Genomic DNA, 23,288 nt, shown 5'->3' with positions numbered 1-23,288 from the left:
AGTTTTTTGGTTTTCAATATTTGGTACATGAAGTTTTTTTCATCCCAGAGTGGTACATGAAGTCATAATTTTGGGATACTTTCATATTTTAGTTAAAATTGTTGTTAAATCAGCTGTAACTGATGACGTGGCATTCACATGGACAATGACATGGCACCATGTGTCAATATGGGTCCACATAAATATTTAAAAAAATGTAATTAAAAAAAAATTTGGTCATCTTCTACCCCCCCCCCCCCCCGATTTCCTCCCAATCCCCCTCCATCCCTCTCCTCTGGACTCGTCATACATCCACCATTCCCCCTCCATCTTCGACTCCACTCAATATGGGTCCACATAAATATTTAAAAAAATTTAATTAAAAAAAAAATTGGTCATCTTCTACCCCCCCCCCCCGATTTCCTCCCAATCCCCCTCCATCCCTCTCCTCTGGACTCGTCATACATCCACCATTCCCCCTCCATCTTCGACTCCACTCATCCACCCACCCAACCCTCCTATTCTCTTAAAATGCCTTCATGAGCTCGAACCTCCGACCCCCATCTACCTGATTTGATAGCGGTGGAAAGCCACGGGGCGCTAACCAAAATTACAACCCTTTTGTCGTCGATCTTCTGGATCCCGAAGCTTTTCTGATTGCAACTGGATAACGTCAGTGTTTCGTCAATGATCTCTTCGATTGTCGCAGCTCGGAGCAACAGCCCAAGACAGAGTGCGTCATCGACCGGATGTGGTATGAGGGTTTGGTGGGTTCGGGCAAAGGAGAGAAGGGAGGGAGAAGGAGGGGGCGAGCAAGGGAGACGGGGGACGTAGAAGACAACCAAATTTTTTTATTTTTTATTTTTGACGTTTTTTTTTTAATTTTAAATTTTTTAATATTTATGTGGACCCATATTGACATGTGGTGCCTCGTCATTATCCACATGGATGTTACGTCATCAGTTAACGGCTGATTTAACAGCAACTTTAATTGATGTATGTGAAACTGTTCCAAAATTATGACTTCAGGTACCACTGTGGGATGAAAAAAAATTCATGTACCAAATGTTGAAAACCAAGAAACTTCAGAGTAGTAAACTGAGATTAACCCTTAAAAATATCACTAATTTATTTTCTTCTAATTTACGAGAAATAGAATTGGTGTCAAATCAAATTTTGCATTCGTAAGACTGGGGCTAGTTTGGTATTGTTGTGCTTTGAAAAAAAAAACTGTTTCTGCTGTGCTGTGAGAATAAGCAGGTGAGTGTTTGATAAACTTTTTTGTGAAAGTTCTTTTGGAAAAAAAAAAGAAATATTATAGTGTTTGGTAAACTTTTATGTAAAACAACTGTGACTGTATGAAATGACCAAAAAGGGTATAATACTGGATGTGCCATTAATTTAATTTTCTTAACAAATAAAGGTGAATTAATAAATATACTTTATTTTTAAAAGAAAAATATTTATCAACTTTATCTTAAATATTAATTAGTATGACCAAGGTTTTAAATATCGATATTTCGCCGATAATATCGTTTTTTTTGGAGGACGATATTTTCTTACTCATCCACTTCATTATCGTCAATATATCGACATTTTTGTCGATATTATCGCGATAATATCGAAAAAACGATATTATCAGCATTTTAATGCATTATTTGGGCAATATATCCCGATATTATCGATAATATCGCGAGATAAAACCCAAAAATACTTAAAAATATTGAGAAGTCTCAACACATACTACACTTGATCATAGCCCAAAGGCCGAGCAAGACATGCTTTTCTCAGCTTGGGAATGTGGCTTTTATAGGTCATCTTGCTTGCTCACTGCCCTCGCGTGGGCAATGTGGGACTCTAGCAATAACAGAAACCAAAACGTTTTGCAGCAAGGCTGGTACATGTGAACTTGTGACTCCAACTAGCTAAGAGCCAGATAATTTGGGGCCTTCTATCCTATATTTGTGGACAACCATCAAATGTTAAAGATTAAACAAATATAAATGTTCTACTGCTTAGCAAAAAAAGCTACAAACCCTTTGCTTATCAACAAAAAAAGACAAGTCCTTGCACTAGATATACTTTCAAATTACGTTGAGTAGCAACCTGATATATGTATTCGGACGAATTATAAAACAATTGACACACTCCTGACTTCCAAAATTCAATTCTTTTACTTTATATAAACTTGAAAAAACATAATCGGCATCCAAATTAAAGTTTAGTCTTATTCAACGTATTGATTTTCAATCGTTAATTGATATACTATAATTTGGAACTTCAACGCCTAGACGTATGCTTATGCGTAAGAAATTTAAAGTGTAAAATCCGGCACATTATTCTTCATCATTTTATTCACTTCCTTTTTTTTTAATATCCTAAATAAAACCTCCCAATATTGTACTAATTCATTATATATAAATGATTGTGGTGTGTTTAAACTTCTTTCATTAATTACTACATATTTTCTAAACTCACAATGTTTGCCAGCTCGCTATATAATCAACTTAAATCAGTTAAATCCATCATGCAATGCATTTCCTTCCAATTTTTTGTGATAAACTAATAGATAATTGACTAAATAAACATGCTACAAAGTTTCAATAAAAATTTCCAAGTTTTTCTTACAATTTCCGTGGTTTCCATATTATTTTTATCGATATCGATAATATCCCGATATTTCTATCAATATTTCCGTGTTTCTGGACTACCGATATTTCCGATATTACCGATATTTAATACCTTGAGTATGACAAACTACTTCAATTGAAATATTTTAGACTGAATAACTAGGATTCAATAGTACAATATTGTTAATGTACTTGAAAGTAGTCCAATTAGATGCATTCATCAAACTTGCCGCTATTCTATTTCTTAATGCTTCTATCTTATGTGATTATTCAACTTGATATCGCTCTTTTCACAATAGTCCTTGGGGTCATCAAAATGACGATCATGTTCAAAATACCTCCGTATGTAGTTATGAAGAGTCATTGTAGCAAGGACAATCTTCGCTTGTTTATTGAACATGTAATTAGGCATATCCCTTAAAATTGCCCATCTTTTCTTCCATACCCCAAAATTTCGTTCAACGATGCTCCTAAGAGAAGAATACATGTGGTTGAATACCTCTTTATGACCCGTTGGTTCGGGACCCCTACGAAAATCCAAGAGATTATATCTTTCACCTTTATATGGTCCCAAATAACCCCTCATTTGAGGGATAAACGTTGTGGATCTATCTCTGAGGAAATGACACACAAGCTAAAATGATGCCCATTGAGGTAATGACACACAAGCTAAACATCAGCACAAATGCACAATACTCTACAGGGACTCATTAGTTTAGTTAAACCCCAGATCATAGGATACAAGGATTTAAGCTATCCACAGCCACTTATATGCTTTGTTTTCCTTTTTGGATAGTTAAGCAACCTTCTAATCTCTACAGAAGCCAACTTAAAAATTCAAATATATCAACCCGCACTTAAGCCCAATAAAAGTAGAAGCATAAAATTCCAGAAGCAGAATTATAATGCAGCAACTTTGAAGCCTTGTGGTCATGCAAATCGACATCACCACCAGAATCAAGTTGGCACGAGTCATCGTAACCACGCAGACCTGCACCCTTACCTTCCCCTCTGCCCAATCTGCTGTGCAGCTCTTAGAAACTTATGCCCTATGACAGACGATAGGCCTTATAAATCTAAGGAACCTACCTTATTTCGTTAGGGTCATTGACTAAATCAATGAACAAATTGTAGGTAGCTATGCAACTTATTCTAAACAATTCGACATTACAGAAACAACCATTACGTTTTAACATCCCCTTATTTCCACTAAAATAGCAATTGTCATGTCATTTGCAGTTGTAGTTGTTATTTAAGAACCCATCATTCATGTTAATTAATCTAAAAATCGACTCTTACTAATTGCCAATATCCAATACATGACATATAATATGACAGATGATAAGAAAATCAAACAAACAATAACCATCCAAAACACCATTGAAGAAAAACACGAAGCAAGAACTCACCAGTAAAGCAGAATGTGATTCAAAATCTTACGATTTCAAAACTTTCCCAGTAAGGGGCTTCGGAATCTAAAACCAATTCCCAAACAATCAAAATAATGAACAAATCTTGACAAAATTTAAAAAGAACAACTATATATGTGGTGCCCCAAAATTAGGAGCTCGGAACCCCAGAAAGACCCCTTTAAATCTATCCTAAACTGCTCCTACATGGTATTCATTCGAGAATCAAATTAATTTCTTTTACTGAGATTGCTAATAAAATCAACTAATTCACCAAAATTGATATATAATCACTTTACAGTATCATTAATTTTAAACTGTGCAATCAATACATTCATCATTTCTTGCATATACTTCCAACATATACCAAACATTCTTATATCGGACACTCTAACCAACTGAATAGTTCACAGAAGATTATAGACTCGGTTCGAGCGGCTCGAACGACAAGCTTCGTTGCGGGCATAGAAGTAATCAATTTTTCTTACTTCTCTCTCAATTTTTTTTTCCTCCACAAACCCTAATTTTTTTCCCCAATTAATTTTTTCACTCCCTAATTTTTTCACCCGTGCTGCTGTGATAAAAAAGTTGTTTTTTGGAAGCAACTTGAGTTACCAAACACAATATTGAGCTCAACTTTTTTTTATCCTAACTTTTAAAAAAATCTAAGCAGTACCAAACCAGGGTTCAAGCAATCATTCTGTGGTGCATTTTGGGATTGAGGTGATTAAAAAAAAAAAACAGAATGAAGAAAAGCTGGTAAGGATTTTGATATTTGGTAAACATCTCAAAATAGCTTTATTTCAAAACTTCACATGAAAAAACCAAAAAGTGGAAGCTGCTTATTATCCAAAACACAGAGCTACAGTACCAAGCTAATGAATTTTTTCAATTTGCCAATACCGCCCCCTCCTTTCTCCTCTCTCCTTTCTCCTGATTCCTACACTCTGCACTCTCTCTTTCTCTCTCGCAAAACACGCCGCTGCACCTCTTCCTCCTCCTCCTTTTCCTTTCTCTTCGTCGGTCTCAGCGCCACACCGCCGTCGCCTTCCAGGTACCAGGTACTCGATTTGCTTTAAATTTTTGCTGTAATTAATTAATTTAATTTTTAGGTTAGGGTTTGGCTGCTCTCTGATGATGAACCCATTTTTTTGGGGTTTTCTGAAACAGGGTTTTGTGTGGCAACCAACGACCGAGCTTGATCTCATTGATTAGGTAAACATAACTCTTTCTCTCTCCCTCTCCATCTCTCTCTCTCTCTCTCTCTCTCTCTCTTCCATCGTTGTGGGAATTTCGGTTTTGATGTTTGAATTAATGTCCTAATTTTCAGTTTTGGGGTTTGAATTAATTCTCTAAATTTCAGTTTTGGGGTTTGAATTAAGGTTATTATCATGAGATCCATGAAACAATTTCAATTCTTAGGGTTTGATTGGCAACGATGGTGTTGCTCTGTTTGTTATCATGAGATCCATGAACCCAAATCTCCTCCTCTTTTTCTGCCCTTTTTTATTTCTCATCATTATCTCTTACGTTTCCACTCTTGATTAAGGTAGACGAAGAGACGAGTCGGAGCTGTCAGTGGATTCTCTTCGCTGCCGTCGCGCTCCTTTTTTCTGGGTATTTTTTCGTTCTGCTGTTGATTGTTGTGTGAATTGCTGTTGATTGTTTGATTGTTTTGTGATTTGCTGTTGGATTTTGTAGTTGTATGCTGAAAGTGATTGTCATTTTGATGATCCCAAGGACTTTTATGAAAAGATCGATAGTAGTGATGATAATGATGATGAAGAAAACTAAAATTATCAAGTTGAAGGATCACATGAGACAGAGGCATTAAGAAATAGAATAGCAGCAAGTTTGATGAATGTATCTAATTAGACTACCTTCAAGTACATTAACAATATTGTATTAATGAATTCTAGCTATTCAGTCTAAAATATTTCAATTGAAGTAGTTTGTCATACTAATTAATATTTAAGATAAAGTTTTCAAATATTTTTCTTTTAAAAATAAAGTATATTTAGTAATTCATTTTTATTTGTTAAGAAAATTAAATTAATAACACATCTAGTATTATACTATTTTTTGTCATTTTACACAGTCACAGCTGTTTTATATAAAAGTTTACCAAACATTATTATACTGTTTTTTTTCTTTTCCAAAAGTATTTTTACAAAAAGCACCAAACACGTGTACCACCAACAACAAATAGAAAGGCCTCCAAACAAATACATGTATAGTTTCTTCTACTAATAAAGGTCGTACCCAGTGCATAAGGCTCCCGCTTTACGCAGGGTCTGGGAGAGGTGAATGTCGGCTAGCCTTACCCCCATTTATGGAGAGGGGGCTCCCAAGTCTCGAACCCGAGACCTACCGCTCATGGGCGAAGGCACTTACCATCACACCAAGTGCGACCTCTATAGTTTCTTCTACTAATAATTATAAATAATTGTAAACATGATTGAATTTGAGTGCACATATCTAAATAATCATTGAAAAACCGCTAAATCACTAGCAAATATAGAAGGAAAAGTAGAGTGAAATTTCGGTGATGATAGGACAGAAATTTCAACGATGGTACAATAGAAAATTCTTCTGCGCATTGGTGTAAGCCTGTAAGGAAGAGCATATATCACTTTTCATGAGTAATTTGAAAGAGTAATGATATTCATACCATATATTTGTACCACATTTTCATACTATTTTAGGTGACATTTGACGTGGACAGTCACATCATTTGAAAAATTTGCAAAACCCAAAGAAATGAAGGAGAAAGACTCCTCGTATACCACAATCATCATTTAATTAACTAGTTTTTCTTAATTATTAGTTTATTAAATAATAACTAAATTTAAAAATCTGATTAATTCAAATGATGTGGCTGTCCACGTCAAATGTTAAGATGATATGAAAATGTAGTACAAAGACATGGTACAAATAACATTACTCAATTTGAAAGACTTTTTATTAAAATTGAATACTAAAAATTTATATACCAGAGTTTAGGATTTTTGATATATTATTCAGGAATTAAAAAGATATATTAAATATAATTGCAAGGCTGTAGGAAGATGTTTAATTGCAAGTCAAAATAGCCATGAATAATCTTAAAATTTCAAAAGCTAGACATCTTTATCAAAGCAAGACAAAAAATAAAACAGACATGTCGCCAGCAAAATCAAATACTTACATTTATCCTGTTTTATCCAATGTGAAAATGTTTTTAATCGTTAATTTGTTAGGTTTCCTTAGCAGTTCGTCAAATCATATCCGTTATTCTATTTGAGTCTAAAACAGAAGGTTGAACATCGTCAACAGGAAAACAAATCTTTCCGTATGCACGGACCGCTTCTTATTGTAGTCAAATATATATACGGATTAAACATGGAACGGAAGGGTGATGATGATAAATATAATCATAAAACTGGCGTTGACAGATAATATTTGTTTCTATTCGAGTTTAATAAGATCTTCTCATTATTGGAATATCGTACTTTCTCAAAAAAAAATAATAATAATGAGATCTTTCTTTCGACCAAAAAAGACAGATAATATATGTTCAAATTTAGTCTTTCAATCCTATCATGATTTTTTCCGCTAGAAAAATTATGTGTATATATAAAGGGCCAATAGCTAACCCTAGAATTCAAATTAAAAAAAAAAAATTAAAAATCAGCATCAAAACATCATGATTAAGTTAGGTTTCATCCTCCTGCTTGTTCTTGGCTGTGCAGTTACAACTAGTAAATCTGCCAAGCAAAATCATCCCAAAGACTATGCTTCATGTGACGCTCATCACATCTTCAACCGGAGCAGTTTTTCCTCCGATTTCATATTTGGGTCTGCCGGAGCGGCTTACCAGGTACGTAATTTTTTTTTTTTTTTCTTTCAAGGTTAATTAATTCTCACTAGAATGGTGGGTTTAATTTGTTGTGTGTTCGGGAATTCTATTAGTTTGAAGGTGCTGCAAAGGAAGGGGGTAGAGGACCATGTGTTTGGGATACATTCACTCACAAATACCCAGGTATGTGAATTATTTTACTTTTCATACTCCTCTTCTTCCATACAACATTAACATATCGGAAATCAAAGACAACTTGCATATTTTCTACCAAATATCTAGTTAATCTAAAGTTTTATGCGAATTTTTTTTTAAATCATCTTGTTTTAAAGGGTTTTTATCATAAATAGTTCATGAGATTGATCAAACTTATCATTTTGGTCTCTCACTTTCAAAATCAATCAATATCGTTCCTGACATTTACTACTTCACATCAATTTGTTCATTCCGTTAAAATTTTGTCAACTATTCTGTTAGTTTGTATGTGGGACCCACAAATCCAATGAATTAGTGACACGTGGAATACACAACATAAGAATTTTTATCGCAAATGGTCCCTGACATTGATTCAACTCCTCATTTTGGTCCTTAAGTTTTACAAATCGATAAATTTGATCTCTACTTTCAATACCGAACGTCAATTTAATCCTTCCGTTAAACTTTCGTCAATATTTGTTGTCTCACTAATCCAATCATATGGCGCCATGTGGATTATCTACAAGAAACTTTTTTTTTTAAGATTTAAAACTAAAAGTAAAATAAGAAACTAAAAACCAAAACTAAAAGAAAAAAAAAAAGTCATCGTCGTCCTCATCAAGATATGCTCAAAAAGAAAAAAACACACCATAACACCACTAAAGTACTTGGCCTCCTGAACTCATTCCTCACTCTCTCTAGTTGTTTATGATCCTATCAAATGTGAATTGAATTTGGATTTGATTTTATCGAATTTAGATTGAATTTTTTTTCCAAGTAGGGTTGTGGGATGCAAGAAAAATGTTAACGCGAAATACTCGTATGTTGCTTCACTCGTAAAAAATAGTTTCTTATAGTTAATCCATATGGAGCCATATGATTCGATTAGTGGGACCACATCAGCACACAAACGAAAAATATTGATGAAATTTTAACAGAAGAACTAAATTGATGTGCGGTAGTGAAAGTCAATGACCAAATTTATTGATTTTTTAAAATCAGAGATCAAAATGAGGAGTTGGATCAGTGGCAGGGACCATTTGCAACAAAACCCATTATTTTGTATAATCCATGTGTCACCATTTCATTGGATTGTGGGTTTCACATACAAACTAATAGAAGAGTTGACGAAATCTTAACGGAATGACCAAATTGATGTGGGATAGTGAATGTCAGGGACGATATTGATTGATTTTGAAAGTGAGAGACCAAAATGATGACTTTGATCATCTCAGAGACTATTTGTAATAAAAACTCATTTTTAAAGTGACTGATCCAAGTTTCAAGAGTGTATTTTGCAATTAGGTTTTTTGTTTTTATTTAAATGTTTTACCGAGCAAATTAGATTAAAACGCTCAAAATCTAAATTGTTTTCATCAAATAGGTTTGCTTCCAATCAGTTTATAAGGTGCTTACATATTTTATGTACAAATAAAATAATTCAGATAAAATAACGGATCGCAGCAATGGAGATGTGGCTGTTGATTCATATCATCGCTATAAGGTATAAGTCACACTTTTTTTACCTTTAATTCTTTTTTAAGAATGTAGCAGTGAAGACTAATTATAAGAATTTGAGTACAAGAAAAATAACAAGGTTCCTTCGACATGTTACAGGAAGATGTTGGGATTCTCAAGGATATGGGTTGGGATTTTTACAGATTTTCAATCTCATGGTCTCGCTTGTTACCTAGTAAGACAATCAATATAATGTAATTAATTGACTATTGTTTTAATTAATTATATAATATAAATATGACCGCAAAAGCGGAAGATTTGACGCAAAACCAAGCACAATGATATTTTAGAATTCATACATGATACAACCAACCTCATTTGATGAGATAAAACTTGATTGTTGTTGTATTTCTGTTCTTCTAATGTACTACATTGTTTTTCTTTCTCCCCAAAACTTTTTTATCAGATGGAACGCTAAGTGGGGGAGTGAATAAGGAAGGACTAAATTATTACAAAAATCTCCTCAATGAGCTTCAAGCCAATGGTTATGCCCATGACCCTTTTGAGACTAATTTGACCCAAAAAAGAAACAGATATTACTAATTACTGATCATTTTTATTTCTGTATCGTATTAATTTTTAAACATTGCAGGTATAAAGCCCTTCGTGACACTTTTTCATTGGGATTTTCCCCAGGCTTTGGAGGATGAGTACCTTGGCTTCTTAAGCCCTAACAGTGTGTACGTGAAAGAACTTCCTCAGCACTTATAAACTCGTGAAATGCTCAATTAATTAAGGTTCAAAATTTAAACAAACATTTTATTTCATATAGGAGTGATTTTCGGGACTTTGCAGACCTCTGCTTTAAAGAGTTTGGTGACAAAATTAAGCACTGGATCACGTTAAATGAGCCTCAAACTTATAGCGTCCAGGGTTATACAGTTGGAGCATTTGCTCCAGGCCGATGCTCTAACCATACAAAATGCAAAGAGGGTGGGAATTCCGCAACGGAGCCATATTTGTCGGCACATCACCAACTTCTAGCTCATGCAGCTGCTGTAAATGTGTATAGAGACAAGTATCAAGTAAGTTACATACATATATATACATATATATATATATATATATATATATATATATCTATAAACATATACGAGTGTGAGCTTGGATGCAACTAAAAGGTTGCTTCTTTATGATCAAAAGGTCATGAGTTCGAGTCGTGAAACCAGTCTCTTTGCAAAGCAAGAGTAAGGTTATGCACGATAAGTGGTTTTCTTCCGACTCTCGCAAAGCGGGGAGCCTTATTGACTTGGGATCGCCGCTTATATACACACACACACACACATACATATATCCATAAAATCAAATGTTAATATTGAATATGCATGCATGCACAGGCTACACAAAAGGGCGTGATCGGAATAACACTTAACTCAGGTTGGTCTGTTCCATTTTCTAATTCAACGGAAGATAAAGATGCTGCAGTTAGAGCACTTGATTTTTCGTATGGATGGTACTTACTCTCTTCTAAATAATTAGATTACTACAGCAGTTAAACTAATTAGATAACTTGATTTACAATTCACATTTTTTTAAAACTTGCTTAATATATGTTTAAAATTCTTTATTTAAATATAGGTTTATGGATCCGGTGACAAGCGGTCGGTATCCAAAGAGTATGCAACGCCTAATTGGAAATCGATTGCCCAACTTCACCAAAGAGCAATCCAAAATGCTAAAAGGTTCATATGACTTTGTTGGGTTGAATTACTACTCATCGTCTTATGCAAAAGATGTTACTGCCAATAAGTCTGTAAAGCAGCCAAGCCAGTCAACCGACTCCAACGTCGAATCATTAAGTGAGTAATTAATTTATTAAAATTTTAATAGCTAATTTTAATTAGCTTCCGATCATTTTTTTAATTAAAGCACACTAACAAGACTTTGACAAATGAATATTATTGTGGCAGACAACCGCAATGGAGTCCCCATTGGTCCAATGGTACGTCTACTATATATATATACACGATTAGTTCATATATTAAACTTAAAAAACCAAAACAAATAGCAGAATAGAAAAATGTGAACAGTAGCTTCTTAAAGGAAAAAAAAAAAAAAAGGGAAGTCCTAAGTTTGATAGTTCGTAAACTGTGAATCTGCTTGATCATGATCATGGGTAAGTTGCAAGTCCCAGTTAGCCTCCTGTGGGCCTAATGAGTGTATAACCGTAGTTCGTCACCAGTTGCACCCCTTTTCAAAAAAATGAAAATAATATATATTAAACTTATAAACCCTCTTACCTCATATCATGTTGTAGCTCACATAATTTCATATGGTTGGCTGTAGGCTGCTTCGGATTGGCTTTATATTTATCCACAAGGACTTCAAGAACTGTTAACTTACACAAAGATAAAGTATAAAAATCCAATTATTTACATCACAGAAAATGGTAGTTACGGTAGTTATGTCAAATCATATATACATATATACACGTATTGCCATTTATATTTCCATATGAAACTAAATAAACATCACATTTTTTTTTTGTAGGAGTTGACGAGGCAAATGATCCCAAATTATCACTTGAGGAATCTCTCATTGACAAAGAAAGAATTAAATATTACGATTCGCATCTTTATTACGTTCAAGAAGCCATTAAGTAAGTGATTGCTTGACAAAATTAAGCAAAGATTTGATTTGTTCTCATTTCTTGGCCAATAATTTCACGAACATGATTGTATCTAACATTTGATTGAGCAGGAATGGCGCTAATGTGAAAGGGTTCTTTGCGTGGTCATTGCTTGACAACTTTGAATGGGTTAACGGTTACACTGTGAGATTTGGTATCATCTATGTGGATTACAAAAACGGACTCAAAAGACATTACAAACTCTCAGCTCATTGGTGGAAGAATCTTCTTAAAGGTAATTCCCACTCGGCTTCCAAACATAATTCTTCAAAGGGCAGCAAAACCTAAATCCTCAAATGGCGGCATTCTTTAATTGTTACGTGGATAATGAGTTTCATGTATGTTGTCGCTCCTATAATAATAAATAAGTTTTCTACACATGAAAAATGCCCCTTTTGTGGTAAATACGGATCACCTTAATCAAGTTATTGATTAGGGATATATGATAATTTTTTTTATTATATATGCACTTGTTTGATGAGTAATTAAGGTTAACACCTTTTACTGTACTCATGTAATTAGCGCAAATAGGGATTTTTCCCAAGGAAATAGTACAATCTCTATTCTCCTAGTTTCTCCCTCATCTCGCATTTTTCTCTTCTATCTAGTTATAATACGTTTGTTTCTCTTTTTAATTCTGTTTTATAATAGTTGTCGACAATGTACCTATAAGAAACGACTTGTGGAAGTTACTCTTCATAAGATGATACGAAGGGGAAAAGTTTGTCTAGTTTTGAATAGGATGAATTGATTACTCTTGTAAATATAATAGGCAAGAACTTGCACAAGTTGTTGCCTATTATATTTCTTGTAAAAAATATATATATATACACACGCACACACTAGTTTATAGATATATAGGCACTGTTCTAAAAATCTCCGTCTAGCGCCTAGGCGGTTGGACATTGTCCGTCTAGCTCCTAGGCGTTGGACATCGTCCGTCTAATGCCTAGGCGTTGGACATCGTCCTGCTTAGGCACCCGTCTAGACCTCCTAGGCAACCGCCTAACCCGTCCAAACTCACCTAGACACCCGCCTAGGTTGCAACTCACTTAGACAGAAAATAAATAACTTTCATTTTGCATTTTTTTAAATAAATTGTAAGAGACTTGTTGAATACTTAAATGAGCACACATTATACGCTTGTTCCCCATGTTTTCATTATGTTTCAGTACTTTATAATATATATGTCATTCTATTTTGTAATTTATGATATAATTATATATATTTTTAAGTATAAACAGACATTTATTAATATGAAATATAACAAATTTACTTAAATCCGTCTAGGCACCCACCTAAGCCCCGCCTATGAGCCTAGGCACTAGACCCCAACCTGTCGTCTGACTATCGCTTAGCGTCTTTTAGAACCTTGTATACAGGGTAGGTAAACAAGCTCACACAATCTCTGTATGCAACACTTCATCTAATGCCACTGATCACCACCACCAGACACGACCTCCTCTTCCTAGCTAAACCCCACAACCATCTTTTCTCCGTTGAACCACCACCACCAAGGTAATATTTGATCGTTATTATTTATTATTTATTATTTATTATTTATTATTTTTCTTGAATGTACTAATTAAATCTCTCAACTTTTTTTCTTTCTTGAATTTGGTGGTGCAAAAGCTGATTCTGAGGTCAAGTTTCTAGAGTTTGGGTGTTTTTTTTCTTACTGTTTTGTGTTTTTATTTTTCAGGCACAAACGATTTCACTGCTTGTCCACCAATGGCTCCCTCACTAAGTCCACAACCCCCCACAACATCTGGTTCGGGTTTGAACCTTCCAGGTATCCGATGCCCCATAATCATTTTTAATGGTGTAAGCAAAAGTAATTGGTAAAAATTTACCATAGTAATTGACATGGCAAGTTGCTTAGTAAATTGCCTCATAAAATATTATGTCAGTCCTATAGGATAAGCAAACTAAATAGGCAAAGTTTTATTTTATTATTGTCTTTCACATTTGATATTCACTTGTATCTTTTCTGGCATCTTCCCCTCACATAGAATACTTTATTATAAATATATATTTGAGTTCTAGTTTTGCCTACACATATAAAAGTAAGCAATGTTGCGAGAAGTATTTTAGTGTACCGAAATACGTTCCGGTACATCAAGTTTCATAATATAAATTGTCAAAATTTTCTTCTTCAATGCAATCAGGACATTTGATGTACTTGGCGAATTCCTGCTACACTAAAACATCTCTCCAATGTTGTCTACTCTAAAGGAGTAGGCAAAGTTTGCTTACTCAATTGACTACTCCAGATTTTGCCTGGATGGCTCATCAAAAGAAATTTAGCTACTCATTTACCTACTCCATTAGAGATGCTTAAGATCCGTAGTTTATAAAGTTGTTATTATTCTTATATCTTACAATTTTAAACAACAACAACAACAAAGCCTTTTCCCACTAAGTGGGGTCGGCTATATGAATCCTAGAACGCCATTGCGCTCGGTTTTGTGTCATGTCCTCCGTTAGATCCAAGTACTCTAAGTCTTTTCTTAGAGTCTCTTCCAAAGTTTTCCTAGGTCTTCCTCTACCCCTTCGGCCCTGAACCTCTGTCCCGTAGTCACATCTTCGAACCGGAGCGTCAGTCGGCCTTCTTTGCACATGTCCAAATCACCAGAGCCGATTTTCTCTCATCTTTCCTACAATTTCGGCTACTCCTACTTTACCTCGGATATCCTCATTCCCAATCTTATCCTTTCTCGTGTGCCCACACATCCCACGAAGCATCCTCATCTCCGCTACACCCATTTTGTGTACGTGTTGATGCTTCACCACCCAACATTCTCTGCCATACAACATCGCTGGCCTTATTGCCGTCCTATAAAATTTTCCCTTGAGCTTCAATGGCCTACGACGGTCACACAACACGCCGGATGCACTCTTTCCATCCAGCTCGTATTCTATGGTTGAGATCTCCATCTAATTCTCCGTTCTCTTGCAAGATAGATCCTAGGTAACGAAAACGGTCGCTTTTTGTGATCTTCGCTAGATTGCTCCGGTCATTAGTGTGGATAATATCTTACAATTTTAAACATTTGGTTAAATTTGTTTGTTGTAAATTTTTCAGGTCTTTTTCAGATCAAATTGCTGCTGATTTATGTTTTGATTACAATTCTATGACAGGTAATAATTTGACTTTTTACTTTGATTTTCTAAAAGTTTAATGGCTATCAATTTTTATTGCGTATTTTAAGAGTTTTGTGACTCTTAACACGTGTGGTCTTAAAATAAAACTGAGCAAAAGTATAGGGTTAGGGTTACCCTAAACCCTAAAGTTAAGAACACTCCCTAAAGTTAAGAATACTGAATAATCTGTCACTTAAACTCTTTAGATGTAATCTAAAGACTGTTCATTATTTTTTACAATTATTGGATTAAATTTAAAAGCTCTACGTGACGGAGCATTCAATACTCGAGAATACTATAAATTATTTGAAAGTATAGATGAATAATCTTAGTTTTAGTGTGACTTGTGTAAGTGTAATTGAGTACACAATTTTTTTGCTCATCTTTGTTTATAATTTGACGTCCAATTTCGTATATTTATTTTGAAGGACTGGGTTCCAGCACGCTCCACCTGCACCATGACCTAGCCACATGCCCCCAAAAGTTGTAAAACGTACGATCTTTCATTTGGGTAATTTTGTTAGGCATATGCTTGCTTTATGGTTAAACATATGCAGGTTTGTGTGTCTGTGCAATACTGTCTGAAATTTCAATTTTCTGAGATATGGAAAAATGGCTTTTTGAGTGAAGTTACTCATAAGAAGCATAGAAAGGGATTATGATTTTCGATATATCATTCAAAACAGGTTTACTGCCTTATACAATGATATACAATCAATAGGATCCTAAACTATCGCCTATAAACAAGGCTTGATCAGAAGCTAAATAAGGAAGTAAATAACTACAATATCAATTTACAATATTGACTAATTAATAGAGATATCTTCCTTAACACTCCCCCTCAAGTTGGAGTGTATGTTAATGACACCCAACTTGCTAAGTAAGACTTCGAACTGCGTTGAACTCAATGGCTTGGTGAATATATCAGCTAGTTGATCACTTGTCCTTATGTAAGCCGTGCGTATCATTCCTTCTTGAATCTTTTCTCGTACTAGGTGACAATCAATCTCTATATGCTTCGTTTGTTCATGAAAAACAGGATTGGAAGCGATGTGTAATGCCGCTTGATTATCACAAAATACCTTGACTGGTCATGGATGATTCACTCTTAGATCCTTCAAAATATTCTTCAGCCATATGATTTCACAGCATGTGATGGCCATAGAACGGTATTCAGCCTCTACACTAGAACAGGATATAGTTGTTTGTTTCTTAGTTTTCTAGGAAATAGGTGCTTGACCAAGCAAAATACAGTACCTCGTTATCGACCTTCTAGTATCTCTACATCTAGCCCAATCAGCATCACAAAATGCTTGTAATTGCAATGAACTTGTGGAAGGAAGAAAAATTCCTTGTCCAGGTGCTTGTTTAATGTACTTGAGGACCTTGTGTGCAGCCTCAAAATGTGGTTGCCGAGGTTTCTCCATGAACTGACTTAGCATGTGAACAGCATAAGCCAAGTCAAGCCTTGTTATGGTCAAGTATATCAACCTGCCCACAAGCCGTCTATATGATGAAGGATCATTCAACACCTTTCCTTCCATTTGTGTGAGAGACAAATTTTGATCCACAGGAAACCGTGAAGGCTTAACTCCTAGAAACCCAACATCATCCAATATTTCTAGTGCATATTTTCGTTGACATAGAGTAATTCCACGCTTTGAACATGCAACTTCTATTCCCAAGAAATATTTGAGTTGCCCCAAGTCTTTCAGCTTGAAACGTTGAGAGAGAAACTGCTTGGTTTCTTCAATTTCATGCAAATTATTCCCTGCTAATATCACATCATCGACATAGACTAATAAAGCAATGAAGTTACCATGACGACTTCGGACGAATAATGAATAGTCGGACCATGATTGATGAAATCCAGCGGCCTTGAGAGCATTGGATAACTTAATGAACCATTTCCTCGAAGCTTGCTTTAAACCGTACATAAATTTATTTAACTTGCAAACTCGAGTCTCCCCCTTTCGTCCGAAACCAGGAGGCAAGGTCATGTAGACATCTTCTTCGAGATCACCATTTAAGAAGGCATTGTTCACATCCAGTTGATGGAGGTACCAACCTTGCACAACGGCAACAAGAAGAAACACGCGAACTGTGGTTAACTTAGCCACCGGAGCAAAGGTTTCGCGGTAATCAACACCTTCAATTTGACTGTAACCTTTGGCAATGAGGCGTGCCTTGTACCGTTCGATAGTGCCATCAGGTTTAAGCTTAATCTTGTAAACCCATTTACATCCAATGGGACGTTTATGCAGCGACAAAGGCACGAGTGTCCAGGTATGATTGGCTTGAAGAGCAGCAATTTCATGTTGCATGGCATCACGCCAGTTTGGATCTCAGACAGCCTGCAAAAAGCTTGTTGGTTCTTTGAGGAGGGTGAGATTAGTGGTATATGCTTTATGGTGAAGTGAGAGCCGATCATAGGATAAATAAGTGGAGAGATGATGGGAAGTACATGACGAGGACTGGACCACGTTCGTAGAAGATGTAGGAGCAGGCCTGGACAGGAAAGAGACCTCGACATGAAAGTTCTGCAAAAAGGTAGAAGGTTTGGTAGGTCGTGTTCCACGGCGGGGTGGAGTTGGCGAGGCTGTTTGTGGTGTGGATGGAGAAGGTAGGGTTAAGGTTGGAGTGGCTGGGGACGGGGAAGACGCGGGGATATCTGAGGGTGGGGAAGGTGAAGGTGGGGTGTCTAAGGGTGGGGAGTTGATAGGAGAAAGGGTAGAGTCATGGTCGGGGGAGTCGTGTGGCGTATGAGATAGAGCAGGAAAATAGTCCATATAAAATTGTGACAATGAGTTGGTTAGAGTGAAGGACTGTGGATTAGCAGTGGAAATGTTTGAGTGATAAGGAAATTGTTCTTCGAAAAAGATCACGTCCATGTGAGACAAAAACTTTGTTAAGTTGAAGGTCAAATAATCGATAGCCCTTTTTACCATATGGATAGCCAAGAAAGACATAGCGATGAGCACGAGGAACAAATTTTGAAGGTTTGTGTGCGTGAGTGCAAGCAAAACGCAAACAACCAAACACTCGTAAGTGTGAGTAAGTGGGTGCTTTCTGGAACAACTTTTCATAAGGTGTGTTTCCTTGAAGAAGGGGTGTGGGTGTGCGATTAATAAGATAGGCTGAAGCAAGGATGGCGTCCCCCCAAAAACATTTTGGCATGTTGGCTTGAAAGAGGAGGGCTCTGGCAACATTTAATAGATGTCGATGTTTACGTTCAGCAACACCATTTTGTTATGGTGTTCACACAACTAGTTTGATGAATGATACCTTGTTTGGCATAAAAATTGTCAAGTTTGAATTCGGGACCATTGTCACTTCGAATCATTTTAACCTTGGTAGTGAATTGGGTTTCGACCAAATGGACAAATTGTACAATGAGCTATTGTGTGTTAGATTTGTGTTTCATCAAATAAATCCATGTGCTCCTGGTGTAATCATCAACAATAGTGAGAAAGTATTTTGCACCAGAAAGAGAAGGAACATGATACCCCCTAGATATCAACATATATCAATTCAAAACGTGATTTAGTGGATATGGAACTCAATGAAAATGGTGCTCTTGTTTGCTTGGCTAATGGGCAAATGACACATTTATTAGAATCACAAGATTTGTGTTGAAAAAAAGGAAATAACATGGAAACAGTTTGTGATGGATGTCCTAGGCGTTGATTCCAAAGATGATGGTTAGATGTTTGAATGGTGTTGCATGTTCCTTTCTTTGGTGGATCAAGATAGTATAGTCCATCCCGTTCAATTCTTGTCCCAATCATCTTCCCCAAGCGTAGGTCCTGTATAACACAAAATTGTTGTAGGAATATGGTAATATAGAGGGAATCATGTGCGAGCTTGCTAATGGATATCAAATTTAATTTGAAAAATGGGACACACAAAACATTATCAAGCACAAGGTTGGGAGAGAAGACAAATTGTCCAATGTGGGTGACCGTGGCAAGAGAACCAGTGGGTAAAGTTCTATTATTACATCAAAAGGTTCCTCAAACCAAGCTACCGGAGTATCAAGGGCTAAACCCAATCTAGCCAACCTATGTGCCATCTTGTTCGTCGAGCATCGGTCAAAGGTAACCTTGCATTGAGAAAAACCACTTAAAATCTGTCTAGTATTTGCAATAATGTGCCCAAAAGGAGATGAATCCTTTAGGCTTTCATGTTGAAGTGTCGTGGTCACCATCAGAGCATCCCCTTCAACTTCCACGTCTGTAGTCTGCTAGTGTTGAGAAAAAATCACTGCTTCCCTTGCTACCATAATCTCCGCCAACAATGGAGAACCAATTCCCTCAACTCTCATTGCTACTGCAGCCATGAATTCCCCTTTGTCGTTCCGTATCACTACCCTCACTCCTCCAATCTATAACTGTTCATCCCATGCCGCATCAAAATTACTTTTAATCCACCCATTTTCTGGCTGCTTCCATGGCTGCCCAGTGACTTATGGAATTCATGTAGCCAAGTCTGCACTTTACAGTGCATTTCCAAAGGCTCCAGAGCCTTTCCATTCCACAACATTGCCTTACGTTCTGTCCGTTGCGTTTCTAAGGGTTTGATTTATTTTCATGTTTTGACGTGCATGTTGTTATTTTCTTGTTTGCTTGGGTTTACACTGCCGATTGAAGGTGAAATAATTTTGGGTTTGTTTCTCCTTTAAAGAAAGAAAATTAACGATATGTTGTAAAATCGATTGTGGGTGCAGTGGAATAAATGAAACAAGACACAAAATTTACGAGGTTCCTCTACAGTCAGTGTGACTGGAGTACGTCCTCGGGGCAGCAGTGGTGCTTTCATTATAATTTGAAATAATAGGAGTACAAAGATAACTCTCTTTATTATCTCCCCCTCATCTTCCTCTTTTTCCTCTCTTCCTCTTCTTTCCTCTCTCTCTCTTCCTTTCTTCCTTTTCCTTTTCTCTCCCGTGAACCCTCCTCACTTCATCTCATCTTCTTCCTTTATATAAACAAAAGAAAGCACTATTCACTTTACAAATTTTCCACAAATGAATAGTGAAAATACTGTGCATAAATAGTAACAAACTATTCATGTGGACCATCCACATAATATTTACAACACTCCCCCTTGGATGGCCACAAGTCTTCGATTGACTCGTTAAAATCTTGATCTGTCTTGGATGCTCCCCCTGATGAGTATCTCCTACTGATTTCAAATCATTTAGGTTGATCGTTGATTGTTCTGCTTTAGTCTCTTAGTAAGAAGAGTTGCTGAAAGATTTGCTTTACTTGTTGTTAACTTTCCACAGGCTTTTTCTTGAACTGGGCTAGAGGACTTTCTGCTAGACTTGCATCCAAAGGTCTGAATTTACTCCTTTGCTCTGGAGCGGAATTTGATTCAAAAGTGGTGGACACTTGATCTTGAATCAGACTTGTGATTTCTTCAAGGACTTCGAGGCTTGATCTTACATGAAATTGTACCGTTAAGAGCTTCATGTGGCAAATGATCTTCGGTTTTGTCGGGGATGAATCAGCACGTGTTTGTTATGCTTGTCTCCACATGCTTCAATGTATCATTTTCACTTGTCTTACTTGCTCCCCTTGCTTAAGTGGTATTTTCCCTGTTTTTCCCCTACATGTGTGGCATCTTCTCTTGTAGGATTTGTCCCCTGATGCAGGAGACGAATGCAAACCCTTGCATTTGAATGGTTCATCACTTCTTAGTGACTGGAGACCCAGCTCCAACCGTTGAAGATGACTACTCGAGAGCAATACTAGGTAAGCAATCAGGAAAGGTTCCAGGCAGTCGGTTCCTTACCGGGAGTTTGAGTGGAGGTTCCGACATATTGCTTTCTTGATCTTTGTCTTTGCAGGCAAGAACAAGGACAAAGGAAATGACAGGGAGATTGCATGATATGAGATAATCTTGCTCTGGTCCCTGAAGATATGTGATAATCTTGCTCTGGTGTGACATGTTTGAAGAGGTATTTTCGGAGAGGAAGAAAACTGAGTATTTCGAGATGCTATGTTGAAGATGCATTCTCGGAGATGAGGAAGAGTTAGGTATTCTTGCAGTGTTGCAGGTTTGCCTTGTTATGGAGAACAGAGGTCGACATATATAGAGATTTCTCAATAGCAAGTAGTGGTGCTGTGCTTTTACTCTTGTCAGCAACTGTGGTGTAAATAGAACAGTAAGATTTACGCGTTTTCAACTTTGTCAGAGATCTTTGACAAAATTGCACGCGACATCTGAAAAGCTGGGATTACGTCTGAAAACTGCCAACGAACTTTATTCAGGAAAATCTGGCTTTTTGAAATTCGGAGAGCCGTGTCGCTTCGATCTTTGAACAAGCGGCTTTGTTGCATCTTCTTTTATAGAGACATCAATTGCGTTCAAGAGTATGCTCAGAAAGTTGCTGCCTGAGAAATTTCCACCTTCTTGCACTTCTGAAATTTTATTTGACCTCTGTTTTTCCTTCATCATTTCTGAAAAATGACTTGCCCATCTAACATTTGCTTAGATTTGAGTCTTAGGAGTGATACAGACGAGCAGCGTCATGATAATATATGGCGCCCGTCCTTCTTATCTTCTAATGGTCCTCTTACGGTTGGGGACTCTGTGATGAAGAATAACATAACCGCTACTGTGGTAGCTAGGAATCTTCTCACTCCAAGGGATAACAAGATCCTTTCAGAACGGTCTGAAGAGTCGGCCGTTCAAGACTCCTTGGCTCTCAGTGTTCAGTGTGCTGGCTCTGTTTCCAATATGGGCCAACGCCTACTTGCTCAAACTCACGAAGTTAAATCATTGATGGCGGAGATGGCAAGTCTTAAACAAGAGATCAGAGGGCTCAAGCACGAGAATAGGGTGTTACACGTGCTTGCAAATAGTTACTCTACGAGCATGAAAAGAAAGCTCGACCAACTGCAGGAATCTGAAAGTCGGATTCAAAGTGATCACCAGAGGTTCGTTGCTAGATTCCGAAAGCAACTGATGCCTTCCCCTTCTGGTGTTTTGCTAAGTACTGGGGTGCCACATGATCAATCTCCAGTGCCTCCCCCTTCTGGGGTACTTCCGAGTACTGAGGCTTCACATGAGCAACCTTTGTGAAGGCTCCATCCTGTTTGTTTGTTTTAACTCATGTGTATGTACATATCTGTAATTTCTTGGAGATATTAATAAATAAGCTTTATTTCATTCAATGTATTGTGCCAAATACAATAAAGCATATACTTCACTAAGATGTGGTACTTCTGGACCAAGTATTAATTTATCTTTACCCTCACGAAGATAAATGATTATTCTTAGTGTCTTCATCATATGAGCATTCAACTCATAATCTTCAATCCATATGGTTCTTTTAATATCATAAATATCATGGATAAGGTTCGTGTTGGTAGATTGTTCAATCTGCAGCTCGAGACAATAATTCCTTCAACACTTTATAATTTTTCTAGACTCTTCAGGAGTCCCAATTTAATATCATCAACTCTTCAAGAGTTCTAATTTAATGTCATTGACTCTTGCAAGAGATTTTAGTATGTTGCAACAATATCATAATGATAGTACTCACTAAGGCAATTTATATCATCCATTGATATTGAGTATATATTTTATGCTTTACCCTTCAGGGGCTTACTTCAAGCAATTTGAATCCTTCAAGGATTTTCTACACTTCATGACACATTTTCCTTTGGAATTTATACAGAGCAATTTGCTCCCATGTATACTTGAGGGATTTACTTATGGAGATATGATGTGGGCGACTCACAACCCTTCGTATATTATTCTCCATTTATATGAACTCGTTTACAAGAGTATAATTTCAGGTTTCAATTAGTAACCTTGTGTCATATTATGTGAGTGTATTACAAATGCCGATATGTAACCTCCTTGGTTCAACATCTTTTGGCTATTTGTATTGTATTCAAATATATATAGGTTCATTTGCCCACGTTCTTACAAAA

The 23,288-nt window shown here is 36.4% G+C and overlaps 2 protein-coding genes across 6 annotated transcripts; both read left to right on the top strand.

The window, feature by feature from the left end:
• The first annotated feature begins 4,731 nt into the window (after window positions 1–4,731).
• LOC114821702 (uncharacterized) lies at window positions 4,732–5,932 on the top strand. Of its 5 annotated transcripts, none has more exons than XR_003769446.2 (4): window positions 4,732–5,072; window positions 5,189–5,233; window positions 5,568–5,635; window positions 5,720–5,932. XR_003769446.2 is itself a non-coding variant. In XM_029094825.2 (4 exons), exons 1-4 carry the CDS (start codon window positions 4,834–4,836, stop codon window positions 5,810–5,812), a joined length of 441 nt encoding a protein of 146 aa, XP_028950658.1. In that variant the 5' UTR covers window positions 4,732–4,833; the 3' UTR covers window positions 5,813–5,932. The 5 variants fall into 5 exon arrangements, 1 of the variants encoding a protein (XP_028950658.1); XM_029094825.2 differs by having other exon boundaries at window positions 5,572–5,635; XR_003769444.2 differs by having other exon boundaries at window positions 4,737–5,079.
• A 1,771-nt stretch (window positions 5,933–7,703) lies between these two features.
• LOC103402505 (beta-glucosidase 24-like) lies at window positions 7,704–12,486 on the top strand. Its single transcript, XM_070813066.1, has 13 exons — window positions 7,704–7,877; window positions 7,970–8,039; window positions 9,497–9,555; window positions 9,669–9,744; window positions 9,976–10,053; window positions 10,162–10,249; window positions 10,342–10,594; window positions 10,907–11,022; window positions 11,148–11,368; window positions 11,480–11,511; window positions 11,856–11,958; window positions 12,060–12,168; window positions 12,270–12,486. The coding sequence occupies exons 1-13, from the start codon at window positions 7,704–7,706 to the stop codon at window positions 12,484–12,486; spliced, it is 1,596 nt and encodes a 531-aa protein (XP_070669167.1).
• Window positions 12,487–23,288: the final 10,802 nt, after the last annotated feature.

Source organism: Malus domestica, chromosome 15, assembly GCF_042453785.1.
Source record: "Malus domestica chromosome 15, GDT2T_hap1".
NCBI lineage: Eukaryota > Viridiplantae > Streptophyta > Magnoliopsida > Rosales > Rosaceae > Malus > Malus domestica.
The sequence above is the reverse complement of the archived record's forward strand: the minus strand, read 5'-3'. Positions and strand labels throughout refer to the sequence as shown.